Source organism: Molothrus aeneus, chromosome Z, assembly GCF_037042795.1.
Source record: "Molothrus aeneus isolate 106 chromosome Z, BPBGC_Maene_1.0, whole genome shotgun sequence".
Taxonomy (NCBI): Eukaryota; Metazoa; Chordata; class Aves; order Passeriformes; family Icteridae; genus Molothrus; species Molothrus aeneus.
Genome location: NC_089680.1, coordinates 60,872,002 through 60,888,512, shown reverse-complemented (window position 1 = coordinate 60,888,512; position 16,511 = coordinate 60,872,002). Strand labels below are relative to the sequence as shown.

At 38.0% G+C, this 16,511-nt stretch overlaps 1 protein-coding gene across 2 annotated transcripts in view; it reads left to right on the top strand.

Annotated features, from left to right (window-relative positions):
- Window positions 1-16,511, top strand: part of PCSK5 (proprotein convertase subtilisin/kexin type 5) — a 227,494-nt gene that overhangs the window by 94,654 nt on the left and 116,329 nt on the right. For both annotated transcript variants that reach the window (XM_066568788.1, XM_066568789.1), the window contains exon 7: window positions 2,918-3,090. In XM_066568788.1, coding sequence (XP_066424885.1) covers window positions 2,918-3,090 — 173 coding nt within the window. The remainder of the gene's footprint in view (window positions 1-2,917; window positions 3,091-16,511) is intronic.

The window sequence follows — 16,511 nt, the reverse complement described above, 5'->3', positions numbered from 1 at the left end:
CACAACAGATGTATATTGTCTTCAGTTGACAAGGATTAGTTCAGCTGTTTCTTTAAGTTTAAGTCAGATGTTGAATAAAAACAAGCATTTTAAAAGAAAACTTCTTTCAGCTCAGTTTTGGATGCTTCCTATGATTCATTGAAAATTTGTTCTGAGTAAAAAGCCACTTACATTTTGCAATTACTGCAAATGTTAGAAAAAGTTTATAGGGCTCTGAAGTCTTGGAACAATCTGCAAACGCAGTCTGCTAATTGCCTTTTAGATAGCTTTTGTTGTACTATCACCACATGCCAAATGCAGTTTGGAGGATGTATGATCAGCAGACTTAACCATGGCAGACTCTGGGAGGCAGGAATAGAAAGGCAGGGAGGAAGGAAGGAGCATTATTTTCACTGCAAATATCCAGTGAGATGTCTGTTGTTCAGAGTCATCTTGCACAGAATTACAGAGTCATTTCTGTTGGATAAGACCACGGTCATCAAGTCCAAATTTGACTGATCAACACCACTTTGTAAACTAGATCACAGCACTAAGTGCCGTGTCCTGTTGTTTCTTGAACACCTCCAGGGATGGTGACTCTACCACTTCCCTGCTTTACTGCTTCAACAACCCCTTCAGTGCAGAAATTCTTTCTGATGTCCACCATGAAGTTCCCCTGGTGCAGTTTGGGACTATGTCCTCTCATCCTGTTGCTGGTTGCCTCAGAGAAGAAGCCCACCCCCACCTTACTATGACCTCCTTTCAGGCAGTAGTGGAGAGCAATAAGGCCTCCCCTGAGCCCCCTTTTCTCCAGGCTAAATACCCCCACCCTCAGCAGCTCCTCGCGGGACTTAGCCTCTAGCCCCCCCATCAGCTCTGCTGCCCTTTTATGGACACATTCCAGCACCTCATTGTCTTTCTTCATGTGAGGGGCCCAGATTGGAAATAGAACTCCAGAAGCAGCATCACCAGGGTCAAGCACAGGGGGACAATCACTTCCCTGGTCCTGCTGGCCACTATTCTTGACACAGGCCAGGATGCCCTTGGCCTTCTTGGCCACCTGGCCACACTCTGGCTCATGTTTAGCTGGCTGTCAACCAGCACCCCCAGTCCTTTTGCCTGGGCCACTTTCCAGCCACTCTGTCCCCAGCCTGTGATGGTGCATGGGGGTGCTGTCACCGAAGGGCAGGACTTGGCACTTGGCTTGGTTGAACCTCACAGCTGGTCTTGGCCAACTACTTTGCATCATGTCTGTCCATTGCTGGCTAGAGAGAACAGCACCTAAGTCCCAATCTTGTCTGTGTTGCTTTAAAAGTAGACCATTTTACCATTACAAAAAAAAAATAAAAAAATTAAAAATCATGTGATTTACTTTAGGTGCCAGTGGCAGCATTTGAGTTATTATTCTTTGGTTTAATATAATATTTAGACTGGCTAACAAAGTCATAAAGGAAAGCTTTATTTTCCTTCTTTCAAAACCAGTGTACCTTTATTGTCTTTATTCAGAATGAGAGAGTTACTTTAATATACTTTAAAGGAATTGAGCACACAACTTTCACCTGTCATTCATTTTCTGTGGTGAGAAGAAAATAAAATCCTAGAATCCCAGAGTTAGTTTAATGATTCTTTTTCATAAAGCAAAGTTCATAGTGAGATCACAGTTTGTAGAAGTTTATTATCTCACAAAACATAGGCAACTTTTGAGGGAACTGAGAAATACAATCACTTTTCAGTTTTAAGTCAAATAGAATAAGGGGAGAAAAAAGTATTAGTATTTTTTCAACAAAGCAGTCCTTATGCCTCTTGTCAGTTAAAAGTTAAAGTCTTGGTAAACACAAACTTCTTTAATCTGAGCTCATAAGCAAAATGCAGTGTGTCTGTAATTAAAAATATGTAAATTTGGCTTAAAAATAGGAGTAGCCTTTTAAATCAGAAAGAGCATCTAACTTGGAAATTGTGAGAGTGATCATCCCTCTATCATAGAATTTTATTAAATTTTTATTTAATATTGAGTGTCCCTTTGATCACATGCCTCACTAGCTGTGTGTAGATCTTTTTACTTGTTTAAGTTAAAACTGGCATTGGTAGTTTTCTCAGATTTAACCACAAAGTCTTACAGTTAGAAAAACCCCAACTTCTGTATTTTCTCAGTTTTCAGATTTTAGCATGCTATATTCAGCCTAGTTAACTTAAAACAGTGTGAAGTGTTGGCACATTGACTTGTCCACACCCACATGAATGGATTCTTTTAACATAAAAATTCCAGATTATACCTCAAAAAAGCTTCTTCTGAAGAGAAGGGTGTTCACCATATTGTAATTTCAGGTTGAACAACATTACATATTTGTTCATAACTTCTTGTAATTGCCATGCTACAGTGTGTGGTAATCATTCTGTACACAAGAGGATTCTCCCCAGTTTTTTCATTGCAGCCTCATACAATGAAGGAATGATGCCAATGTTACTTGTCTGTAGGGATCCTTTTGTTACATCTGTTAACATGATTGAAACTGTGAATGACTCAAGGAAGGTAATGCAGTTTCACTGCAGTATAAAAGTATAAAATTGTTATCTTTAAGAGACATAAAAGCATTTCAAAATGCAAGTATTTTAAAAAATTTTATTTAGCGTAAAACTTTGATGTTGAAGTTTGAAGGCTGTATAGTGGATAAATTACTTATAATTTTTAAAACTTGAAGAAGGGTGAAAATATTTGTATCTTTTTTATTTTTCCATCTAGAGACATTGGGAAAACAATGTCTCTAGATGGAAACAACCCAAACAGATTTTGTTGTTGTTGGTTTTTTCTTTAATAACAGTAGGAATTCTTGTAGTTATTCAGTTCAGTGTCATACACAACAATTTTCTCTGTGGGGGGAAAAAACAAAGAAACATTTTGGGTTTGTCTGTACAGTTAATTGTATTTTCCATTCTGAAGGTGTACGGATGCTGGATGGAGATGTGACAGATATGGTAGAAGCAAAGTCCCTAAGCCTTAATCCCCAGCACATCCACATCTACAGTGCCAGCTGGGGGCCCGATGACGACGGTAAGACAGTGGATGGACCTGCTTCTCTAGCACGTCAGGCCTTTGAGAACGGCATCAGAATGGTAGGTTGGCATCACACATGCCTGGATTTGCTTTCACGTGCACCTCTAAGGGTACCTGTGCCCACTGCATGCAAGTGCTCAGCATGGGGAAAGGCAAAGGACTTGGAAGGAAAGAAGAAAACTTCCTTTGCATAAAACTGAAAACATATTTTTCTTTTGTGGTGACCTGATGATCACTCTCATCTGAAGTATGAGCTCTGTTCATTTTCATCTGGAATGCATAATCCTTAGTGCCTTTTAAAACTGCTCTGAGGGAGTGATGTAATTAGAAATAAATTGACTGAGAAATGCTACTTTGCACATCAGTGCCAACTCATCAAATCTGAGGTGCAAAGAAATTTTAAAGCAAAACCTTTGACTATGTTTCCTTCTTTCTTCATTTCTATTTTGCTTTGTTTTGCATGATTTCTTAATGTAAGTTTGATGATTTTAATAGGGAGTTGGGGGGCAGAAAAAGGTCTATACCCATGGTTCTTTTACCATTTTGTCTGGTCTCAGAGAATTTACAGTACTGTGATGAGGGGGGCACTAATGGAACTGCAAGAATGCAGGGGATCTTGCTCCAGGAAGTTTTTTGTTTAAGCATATATATGTGTTTGTTTAAATGTCATATTTCATGTAGGGAACACAACTGTGAAAAGTTCAGCCTGAATTTCTGAATTTCTGAACCAGAAGGATTCAGCCATTTCCTCATTGAAATCTCAAGTTCTCAAATTGGGTATAAATATGTTGAATAACTTGCCAAGAGTGTAGATCTTGCCTACAAGCATTATTGTTCCACTGTTATTATTAGAATAGTAATATGAGAAGATACCTTACAGAACCCAGATGAATTTCATTTTACCAGCACATTGTTCTGTACATGAAATAAGCACCAAATAAGTTTATAGTGAAAACATAGCATTTAATTTTCTGAGGTAGGCTTTTTCTGATAACAATGCAGAAAAAGGTTGGTATATTTTTTTGAGAAATAATAGAAGTCATATTTGATACAAGTCAAATTATTATGTTTTTCAATGTAACGTTTATGTCATTTTATCAAACTTTGTTCTGCCTGAAGCTGCCCATGAGGTCTTGAATAGATCTAAATATTTCCATATATTTGGATATTTTATCTGTCTCTGACTATGAAAGCTTCATTTCTACTCAAGAAATAGAACTACTTTTAAAATCTTACATAAAAATGTACTGCTACAAAATACAAAACATTTAAAGTTAACCTCTAATTTTCATTCTTTAAAATATAATATAGACTGAAAGATTGTAAATGAATGTTTTAGGAATTACCACCTTCCCTGTTAGGCTGTTTCCAGACCAAGAATTACTTCAAGATGAACTGTTCTCTTTCTTTTTAATAAGTAATGTCTTTTTGTATTCAGTTAAAGATACTTTCTCTGTATTTCCTTATACTGTCATAAGCTGTGTCATTTTAAAAGATGAGGCAAATGGAAGAAGAAAAGATGAATTTTCTTTGACCAAATATGCCAGAAATGGGCTGATTATTCAAGGTCGTGTTTACATAGTCAGTCAAACATAGATTTCCCTAAGGAGTCATAATAATTGGCAGACAAATATTGCCAAATAATTGACAATAATAATAGGCAGACAAAAATGCTTATTGTGTTGTATACAGATCCTTACTCTCCTTTTTCAGAAATATTGAACTGAACAGCAACAGTGTAACATCTAGGATTGCATCTGTGGCATAAATTGAAGTAACATCATATCTTGGTTTTAGACAATTAAAGGTGGTGGGCACTCCAGAATCAGTTACCTTCCCTTTTAGTTTTGACACTCCCCATTCACCAATAAGGAGAGATGAATGCAAGAAGATATAAGTGAAACAATAACAGTTTAAAACAGTCATTAAAAAATGAAATAGGAACAGGCAAAAAATAACTGTGATAATCAGTAGTTATAATGTTGCAGAATATCATGGGTTCCTCATGGACTCCCCAGAAACAAAGAAGAGCAAAAACAGCAGAGAAATCTCCCCTGAGATGGCACTCTCCATGTATGACCATGTGTGGAGAGATAAGGGGAAAACGGCAAACAACTATTACCCCCAGGATGGTTCCCTCTGCAGACGGCCTGGGGTGGAGGGAGAGAAGAGAGGACAAGAACAGCACAGCAATCAAACCTGAGCAAGTAAAAATCTCCCTCTTCCCCCCAGATATCAACCAACAGGGAAAAAGAACAAAACAGAAAGAAAACCTAGAATCTCTGTGTCAACAGCTGGAACTCATGGAGGAACTTTGCCTTCTCTTTAGCAAAAATAGCGGCAGGGGCTTGGACAACTTGGATTCCATGCCCTCCTGCTTTGACCAGGCACTGCTGGCAGTCTGGGGCAACCATATGGAGTGGGGGCTGTTCTATTTTTCTTGGCTTGGTGGTGTGGCTGCCGTCTGCCTTGTGCTATCTCAGCTCACCCAGCAAGAACAAAAGAGAAAGAGCACTTTTTCCTGAATGTCCCCAACTTTCAAAAAGGACTAACAGACAGCCTGACCTCACTGTTCCTTTTCTGGCCAGCGGGTCTCAAAGAGACAGTAGCAACTTTGGGCACAGATAGATATGGAATATAATAACATTTGGGGTTACCCAGAACAGATCAGTACAGAAAAACCTGGCAAAACCTTCTTTCAGACCTACACAAAGATTGATTATTCTTAATTTATTATGCAAGTATCCACACAATTGTACATTAGAATTTTAAAATGGAACAGCAAAAGGAAATGCCAAGATTTTTTAAAAACATCTGAAAAGGAAATTATGCCTGGCTGGCTTTATTAGGAAAATCAAAGGTAGCGCTGAATAATAACTTTGATTAGAGCATAATCAAGCTCAATTATTCTTTTAAATTTATTATAATTATTGCATAAAAATGAAATGGATGCAAGAACCATCCATTGTTGAGTTTTCTGAGAGACTTGGTTCCATGAAAAAAGCACCTGATTTATCTTAAGCACATATTATTCCAATTAACAGCTTGTGCTGTTTCACAACTATTATTATTTTTAAATCTGCTGAACTAATATGGTTACACCTTTCAAATGCTGCATAAAATAATAAAGATGACTGCATAGTTTTTGTGCAGAATTACAGAGAGACAACACATATCTTGAATTGAAACAGACAAATCTGTTTAAAGAAAGGCTACTACGGAATAAATGAATTCATGAAATGAACATGTAAGTTAAATATACCTAAAAATTCTGCCCAGGATCAAGGTAATAAAAAAGGAAACCAGTTTTTAAACCTGTCACAAGTACTATGATTTTATGTCATCTTTAAGGGTATTTAATCTAATTTTATTAAATTTGCATACTTGAGTTCAAAGAGAAGCCTTGGATATTTTACTCTCAAACAATTTCTGTGCAAATAGAGAACTCCCATTATATCATGCTTTCAGTTGAGAAGGTCCTTTTCTTGAAAATAGCATAGTTGTGTGGAAAATTCTAGATGTCTGTGTTTTAAATACTAATGCATTAGAACTTGTAGACCTAATAATATCAAGAAAAAATCCATTGTAATTATGCAGAATTTGCCTGAAAAAAAGCCAAACAAATGGTGGTATATCAAAAAGTAACATATTCAAGGAAAGATTAGGTATCTAATGTCACATTTCACCCCGTACTCAAGAGCAAAGCTTAGCGTTGCATAATGCGATCGTGGCCAAATCATGTCATTAGACTCTGCTGAATCTGGGACAAAATGGAGAACACAAAAGCCTTCCTTGATTCATAAATATGAAATCTAAGTACGTTTTTGAGATGCCTGTTGGTGTCTCACAGTCAATAAGCACAATGCTATAAGCACTTGATGGAGTTGAGTTTGCTGATTCATGGCTCCGTCATGCAGTGTTCAGTCTAGTTCATTTGTATTCATACAAATAAGTCTGGTATTCTGCAATGGTGTCAACATCGTTTGGAGAGGAAAGCATTTCAGATATTCAGACTTGTTCTCTCATTGTTGTTTGGCAAAGACCAAATAATCAAGTTTCTGGGTATGTGACCACTGTTGATATTTTATGTTGAAGGATTACAAAGAGCTGGTTATCTCACTCTCCAATATCTCACCAATTGCATGTTTTATGTTGTTTCTGTAGTACACATCCTTGAAACACATAAGGAAGTGTATATAAATCAGCAACTGGTCAGGTCATCCTTAATATAACCTAGAGAGGGTGGAGAGGAAGGGAAATCTACATGGAAACTTTGGGCACAAGCACCTTCATCTTATTGCTGTGACACCACTCTGTTTAGTGAGCTGGACTCAAGCCAAAATATTTGATGGACATTAATGATCAGATGCTGGGTGGCTGAACCTCTTGTGCAAACTCAGCTTCATGCCTTCCTTCTCATCATCATTGCCCCTTCTCATCTCTCTTACTTCAACAGCTTTGGCTGCAGAGTGTTTGTTCCAAGTGCTTGCTGGGTGCAAGCACTTAAATCACTTAAAGTATCCTACCCACATGGAAGAGTGAGGGAGAAAAAGGAAGAAAAGGAGAAATCAAGAAGAAGGATTTAACAGTTATTATTATCATCATCATCATTACTGTATGTTTCTGCTCCAAAAATTGAAGAGATTGTTCATCATTTGCAAGTGTCTAGACAAAGGTTTGCTCCCAGTGTTCTACCAAAGATGTTTCTATTACATTTATTTGTCCTGTCATCATGTCTCTGCATTATTCTGAGGAGGATGCGTTGTCTATACAAAGAGGAATTATTCCCTTTTACTTTGCCAGAGAACTGCATTTCAGAAATCTAAGGCAGAAATTACAGCAGGTAGACTTCTAGTCAAATGTGTCAAAATGGCTGGGTTTTAATACATTTCAAGTGATACCCAGCAGATTTTTAAAATTATTTTTTAAACTGTGTATTGTGTTTTTTCACCTTGCACACCTGTTGTTTAAGTCTAAATAACACATATCAGTGTTTATGCATGTCTGTGATCTTATATGGATATGTTTTGCCTGAACGAGACCTCCTGCACATTTCCAATAAGTAGGCAAAAAATACTTGTTGAAATCAATCAGAGGAGCTAGTGCTGTACTTAGGGATGGTCTTAGAAGATATGACTTCCAGTATGCTGATATAATCTAGTGTTAGGTCTTGGCATTTATCTATTATATAATTTGCATATGTACTATGTATCCTGGTTGCATATATGATATAAAGTGAACATGAACATGTGATGAAAAACATGAAGCATATCTCTATATCTATATATCTATATCTTATCTAAATATAGATTAGATAGATATATAGATATAACATATGCTTCAACATACTAAGTTAAACTTTGATTGGCTCTGTACTAGAAGTGGATGTTGATTACATAATAGAACTTGAAAAGTCCCTCAATTTTTTATCATTCTATTTCTTCCTGCTGATGTCACAAGACATAGCACCATTGGCTTGATCTTCATAGTTCTAACATCTATCATCTGTACCTGCCTTTTGTCATAAGCCCAATCAGCGAAATTTCATCCAGTTGTTGCTTCTTCTGTGTCCCTGTTTTCCTGATCCATCTATTATTTTCTGGTTTCTGTAAGTCTTTTGAGAAGAGCCAGTCTTAACTGAAATCTCATGTCCATGTCTTTGCAAGGCAGTGGCAATCTTCACTATTGAAAATAATATAGCTTATTACTCATCTAAGTCTCTGACTTTCATTTCCACTGTAAACTGCCTCTTTTGCTGTATTTATGGTGCATCTTATGGTGCTAGAAAACTCAACATCTAATCATTACAAATTTTGAGCAAGGGATCTCTTGGATAAATTGAATTGGACCATAGGACATAAGAGAGGAAATGACAGCATAGGTCATCCAGTACAGCTTTCTACCACCACAGGGATTGTGCCATTTAAATACATTGAGCATTTTATGTTGAATAACAAATCCAATTCTTTTCCCCTCTGATTCTGTTGGTAGAACATTTCATGGCCAAAGTTAATTATTGGTTAGAGATTTTCTTTTAAGTTAAAATAGGGTTTCCTCATGTGCAGTTTTCTGCCCATTTTTTCCTGGATATAAATTGTGGCTCATCTTAAATAACCTCCCTCCCTCCATTTTTGTTTCTGATACATTTTTTGATTAGTCTCCTTTCCAACTTCATTTAGATATGATAGACATGCCACACTCACTGGTCACTTAAAAACTACTCTGTCCATCTCCTTGCTCAATAGAGTAGTGCTTCTCCACATCTTCCAGCCTGAATTCTTTTTTTGAATGCAGGTGATGGTGATTACTAAGAATCACTAAGGTGCTCTTTCTCTTTTAGGTCAAAATACCTAATAATTTTGTTTCCCGACCTCATCCTTGAAATACTCTACCCATAATTTCCTTGACCTCTATGTTTTTCTAGTAAAGCCTATATTATTTCCTGTACAATAATTTCCAATCCCACCTTGATGTTACAATAATGTTCATTTTCTTTTGTTTCATTACTGATTTCTTGCAGGGCTCATCACATCTTTTCAGAAGCCTCACAATCCGGTTCTAATACATTTATCTGCATAAAATAAGTTACCAGACAAAAACTTCACAGGTTTATCTGAAATTCTGAAGTGTTTGTTGCATTTTGAGCTTTTGTAAAGTAATGCAGGCATCACTTACTGACCTTTAAAATCTGTTCTGCAATCTTAGGAGTAATGTTTTGTATATTGAGTTTCTTTCTGTTAGTCAGAATTTACAAATCAGACTTCATTCTTTCTGTTTTCTGGCATTATTATTTCCAATGTGGATACCAGAATGGGGCATACAAATTTAAGCATTTTCCATGCATGCATAGTATTGCTTCTATATTCCCTGGATGGGTTCATATAGACCTTACTTACTAATTCAATGGACAGACTATTTTAGGGTAGCTCATTCCCAGCTGATTATCTTCCATAGCCCTAAGCTTCCTAAGCCACCGCTTTGCAAAATTTATTCACCTTTCTTTATTTCTAACCAATATGCCTAATTTCTAGGTCTGACTACCTTGCATTTTGCTGATGTATCTCAGATGCCTTAATGACTTTGCAGATGTGGTTTAAACTTGATATGATGTAGTTTTCTACAGATGGGGGTTGCCCGAGGTTAGGTGATAACACATTATTAAGCTAATAATAGTAATCCTTTGCTCTGCTGTTTGCACGCAGTTATCAACTTCTTGCATTCAAACAAAGTAGAATTTGGAATATTGCCTTCCAGTAAATGAAATAATATTTAGGCTCAGTGATACCTGAATGAACTTTCATACAGTAAACTTTATTTTGTTTGGGAAGTATGTGAACAAAGTGTGTAAATCAAATGTATGCAGCTAACACCAAGACAACCACAACCCACATCTGAAGTGCAGAGAATAGATTTATTCCATCGCCTCACTGGCTGCAGGATTACAAAGAAACAAAGGGATATACATACATTGCTAAGCTCATTTTAGCAGGGCCTGACCCCTGCATTACATATCAAAGAGCCTGGAGCATGCATAAGTCTTCACCAGGCTGTGTTTTACAATCTGAAAACTTCTTATCTCCCTTCCCCCCTTACAAAGAAGTCCCCAGCCTACAGGAAGAATGCTTTTAGGTCTTTAACAACATTCTATTATCTACTCTGTGAAAATTTAATTTCTTCTTCAGCAGACAGAAAACAACCCAAAGCAAACACAAATACGTGAATTGTCTCACACTGATATTTTCTAACATCTCCTAGGTACAAAGTTGGTCTCTGAGCAAAAACAATTCTGAAAAGAACTTACTTTACTCTCTCTCCTCACCAATCTCCAGTTTTCAACCATTTCTGCCCCACACAAAGCTAACCTTAAAATCTCACTCCTTTGCCTTCTGTGAAAAGATGAGCTTTTTCACAGATAATCAGCATCTAGTACAAAATTATGCAGAAAAATAATTAATGTATCAGAAATGTTCTTACATTGCATTCATTGAAATAAAAGAATCCTGAAAGATGGGAAAATTTGTAATGAGAGTTACAGGAAAATATAACCAAAATGTCCATTTTCCTTACTTTCCTTCCTTTATGTCATAAAGTGTACTGGAAATCAAAACTGTTTGGTTACCTCATCCCATCTCATACATGCATGGAAACTGTTGAAACAAGCCAGAATAGCATTGCTGGTTTTGGACTTGCCAAAATGCCTCTGGTTTTGCATGCACACCCTGAAACAGGTGATATATTGAACATTAAAAAAAACCAAAACCAAAACCCACTCCATTCTTTTTGTGGAGTAAATCTTAATTTGAAAAAACAATACCGAAAAGCAGCTTTGGCAGATTAATCTCTTTCCATACATTGAAGTATATAGATTTCAGACTATGCCTTTTTGAAACATGAATCTGGTTTCCGTGTGTGAACAAATCATATATACATTTCACTCATATATTTGAACAGTAGTTTCTATGTGTCACATGGGAAAAAAGAGATTTCTGGAATGGAAATCACTGGAATTTTGGTGTCAAAAGTTTTCTGTGCAAAGAATTTAACAGTTTAAGACACAAAACTGCAAGGGCAATGACTTTCCACACAGCCTGTATGTTGTTTCTTAAATGAACGCTGTGGGAGACAAACTGCACAAAGTTGTTCCTTAAGTCCTCAGTCTGCAAAAGTAGAAGTGAAGCAGCCATATTTTCATGTTTATCTAGAAGAGATGCTTATTTGCAGAAAATAGGAGGTTCTTTTTGTTAAATCCCAGAGTTCAATAGACATCTCTGAACCTGAAGTTTTCCACAAGGAAGAGTCTGATGTAAGTCATGAAAAACAGCTGTGTGGATCTAGTGGCCCTGGGCTCCTTTCTAGAGTGATTAATCAGATAGTAATATAAAGGCAATGCGAACTGCCTGAACCCATCCCATATAATGGGTGTTTGTGTATAACATCAGTCGCATACCCAATTCTCACACTGATAGCTTTCCTGTGTGCTGCTTGTTTATTTTGGCTTTGCATGCAGGGACAATTTCACCTCTGATTAACTAGAGACTCTTCGTACAACAGAAATTTTGGCAAAGCAAGCTCTTGTGTTATCACATTGTGTTTGCCATATACAATTTGTTTTATCCTGGTAACAATAGTAATGATACTGTAGAGAGAGAGCCTCAATCAGAACTTGCAGTCCTTGAGCAGGCTCTGTTTTGTTTAGGTAAGTGAGAAATTCATTCCAATATTCCACATGTTCATATTTCAGGTTTCAGCCAACAGTTCATTTGGTTGCACTTCAGGCACTAATTATAGCTCTGTGGGGAATATCTTGGAGCTATTTAAACTGCTTTTCTCGTGAAGAGTAAAGTAAAAAATACACCACATGAAGCCTACATATTGAATTGTTCCACTGATATGTCCTGATAATTAGTGTGTAAATACATACATGCTTGTGGTTATTCAATATTATATGCACATTAGAATGTTTTATAGCTTCAATGTTTCAAAGGTATCATATCCTAAGAGATAACAAAATAAAATTTTTTCCTCTTTTTTTAGCATGGTTAATAATTTGTCTTTTGTTTTCTTAATTAAGGAGCTACTTCAGAAGTAGTCAGTAACCTTTCTTAACAATCACTTCCCTTTCCAACAATATAAGGTAATCACTGTTTTATGTAGGTAGTCATATATTTTTGCATTGCATATATGTTATGTGTATATAGATTGCTGTGTTTCAGAAACAGGAAAGATTTTCTTTACTTCCTAGTTTTCCTAAGAGTAGGAATGTAACTTCTAATTTAAAAATACAGGTGTCTAATTTTGTTCATCCCCCCAAACATTCATCTTTATTTATGCATAACTGTTTGGCTCATTACTCATTTCCTCATAGATACTGTGGGTGCGCATTTTTAATAAATTGAGGCACAAATATTATTTTTCTGAAAGTGTGGATACCTCAACAGAATTAATGGCCTGAGAAATGTTTCCTTTTGTTTGTGAATTTTTTTTTCATATCTAAGAAGACTGTTTAAAAAAAAAATCTGTTTGGCTGTCTTCTGGTAGCAATTTAGAATTGCTGGCTTGCACTCTCAACTTACCATTATCTGTTTTTGGAGAGATGCCTACTTTAAAATTCAGTGCAGTCTACAAAAGAGTCTTTTAAGAATGTTGTGCCAGACTGTTTTTCATTCCCAGATAAGAGGTTAAATGGACTGGTAGAAACTCAGCAGGAGCTAGGGGCTGCTACTGGTCAAAAGCAAAATGCTGACAGTGAACTGCTTGGCAATGCTGTGTCTCTGCACAGGGCAGCACTGTCCAGATGCTAGAGAGTGCAGAAATCAGCAGAAACTGGAAGAAAGGGGATATATCTCACAGGTGCATTTCTCAGGATGCTGGGATCCTTGGTGCTTGGCACTACAGTGATTGTACTATGCTGCAGATAAAAGCCATGCCTGCATAGTAGGATTTTTAGGTCTTGAGAATGCTGGCCTCTGTTCTGCGCATTCAGTTACGAACATTTCCTCTTTAGGAATTAGTGTTTAAGGAAGAGGTCATACCATGGGCTACTTTTTCCAGCTTCCACTTCAGGATCAATTTCACTTTCTGGCAGTAGTTTTTTGTTCTTGGAAACATGAAGTAATTTTAGAACAGTATTGGGGAGAATAGAGGAAATTAAATGTTTAGGCTCTAGGTGTGGATAGAGTGTCCCTCCTTCACTCTCCATTTTATATTTTCATGGTTTGTTTTCTGCTCTAGTGTGCAATTTCCAGCATATTGGTGCCAAATTATCTCTCCCTGGCTGCCACCTCTGTAGCTCTTAATTACTCCAGTTCAGCTGTTCTGTCTTCTGCTTTTCCTCCTCCTTCACATTTTCTTCCTTGTTCCTTGGTAAATTTGATCATACCTATCAAGTCATAACTCACTCCACAGGCAGAGAGGGTTATTGGGGCACTTGATTCCTGGGCTGGAAATTATCAGGATTCACAGGCTGAATTATGGCAACTTGACTTGTAAAGTAGTGAATGAATGTAAAGTCTAAAATTTATAAAATAGTGTGATTAAAATTTACTCTGCTAGCTCTTACTACATCTTACTGCATCTTCATTATTTTTAAAGAGTGCTGTAAGCATCTTAAAAGTGTGTGGGACTGCTGGTTGTCTTTATTTGAGTGTGTGAAAACCTCTACCTTAAAAAGGTCCCTGCCAATGCTGCTAGTTCATTCACTCATAAAGATGTGGTGCATACACAAACACACATACTTGGAGCAGGGGATGTTTCTGTAATAGTATAAGGAAACTCTGCAGATGTCATTATGAGCATGTTCATATTGGCTCTGATTCTTGGCAGACTTAACCTGTCCATGCTGGTGAACTGGAAAAAAACAAAAAGGGGCTTTTATATCATTTACCTGCTAGCAATTTGCTGACCAAAGAAAAGGAGGCATTAGCAGAAAAAAGACAGAATGCCCCAAGTTTCTTCTTTCATGCTTTTACAAGTGCAATTTCTGCCTTCAGGCCTCTTTAAAAAAGACCTGAGTCCATTTCATTTAAGCTGTCTGTTGAGCACTCTGGCTTTGTCTAGAAAATGTACTAGAAAATTGGACTGTGGCTGGGTCCATAGCAAGTCACAGGCATCAGTGAAACAGTTTTACTTTGCATAATGAGACAGTTGATTTTTTTCTTTTAAATGATATGACATTTTATGCAATTTAAGAAAGTAGATGAGAAAAAAAAGAACTTTTCATAGTGGTCTGATTTGGTGCACTGACAAGCACAAGTGTGGAATTATGGACACCATACAGAGTTTATAGGAGGCAGTCCCTAGCTGTCGTTGTAAATGGAAGAGCAGAAACAACTTTGTATCTAGAGGGGAGGGAATGAAATTTTAAAATCATGAGACAAATATTGAGCATACTTTGCTGGATATCCATTCAACACTGGTCTACGCCTCTTCTATAGAAGAGTTACCAACTCTTAGTTTTGCTCAAGTTCTGTCCATATGATTTGTACGTGCACCTTTGCTTTTGGCTAATAAATGACACATAGCTTCTCGGCATCTTATGGCTGATACCCTTGGGCACCTGGCAGATGACAAACGATAGATTTAGATAAAAAAAAACAAGAAAAGCGACATAGTGCCTTGCATGTGTGTTTGCCCTAATTTTGTAATATAGTCCAACTATTATTTAACTGTGTTTATTTAGATGATACCAGCTGGGAATAACATTCTGTCATGGTTTGACACTGGCACAATGCCAGTGCCTCCATGAGAATACCCTCTCCCTGGTTTCTGCTGTGAGATGTGACCAGGAATAAGCAAAGCAGGCTCCCACTTAGGAAAAAAAGAATTTATTAACTAAACTACAAGGAAAAGGGAGAGAAAAAAAAAAAACACACAAGGAAAATGAAAACTTCACAAATACATCTCCTCCTCCTCCCCACTAAATTCCCAATACAATACATCCCCCAAATCATCGACTCTCAGTCTGGCACCACACTTCAGAATACTCAGTCCTCAGTTCATCAAGAGGAGAAGGAGTCCTTCTTGTGCCAATGGTGACCTCTTCCTTTCATGTCCAGTGCTCTCACCACTGAACATGGACCAGAGCTGCTTCTAGGGTTGACTTTTAAGGATGCTTCGTCCCACTCCAAAAAGGCACAGTCTCAACTTCGGGACATCTGCCCCCCCCCCCATATTTTTCACCCCCTGGGGCTGAGGGGTACCCACACCGAACCCTCTTGGTCCTGAGGCATTGCCTCCCCCTAGAATGCAGTCCCTGTATCACAAGGAAACATGGCTCTGTCCATGGCTACACACAAAGAGTCCAGCATAAGCTACTCCATCATCTCTTCCACCTGAGTTCTTCTCTATTTCTCTCATGGCCCATTTCCTCTTATCTCATCTCTATCTCTCTTCTCATTCATCTCCAGGAGGATTAGCATTTGTAAGGTTTCCATTGTCCAAGAAAAGGGTTAAAAATCTGAGGCTCTGTCTGTCCAGAACTCCCAGGGCTGCCCTGCGGGGCACCTTCTCTCACCCCCCCTTCTCCTTCTCAGCCGGCCAAGCACAGGCACAGGCTCGCTCTCTGTCTCTGCTGGAGGGGGGGTGGCTGCCCGATGCCTCTCAGTGCTCCTCCACCCTTCCATCCTGCAGGGGCCTTCCCCTCCCTTCTGTCCAGGCCCGGCCTACCTCACCCGGCCGCATGGGCAGGGCAGCTCTGAACCTTTCCCTGACCGGAACCCAAGAGAGCCTCCCAGGGGAGAGCCCTGCTTTTAACCCCGTGTTCTCAGAGGCAGATCCAATGTCCCAATGGCCACATTAGGTGCCAATATTAAAATCTGAGCATCCATTGGCCTAACCACAGCATCCCAGAAAACATATTTCCTGTCAAACCACCACACATTCACATACAGTAGAACAGCTGACACTCTTGCTCTGCTTACTTGGTGGGCATAGTTACTAACAAGTTTGTATTTTCCTAAGCATGTTTGGGACTGCTGAATTG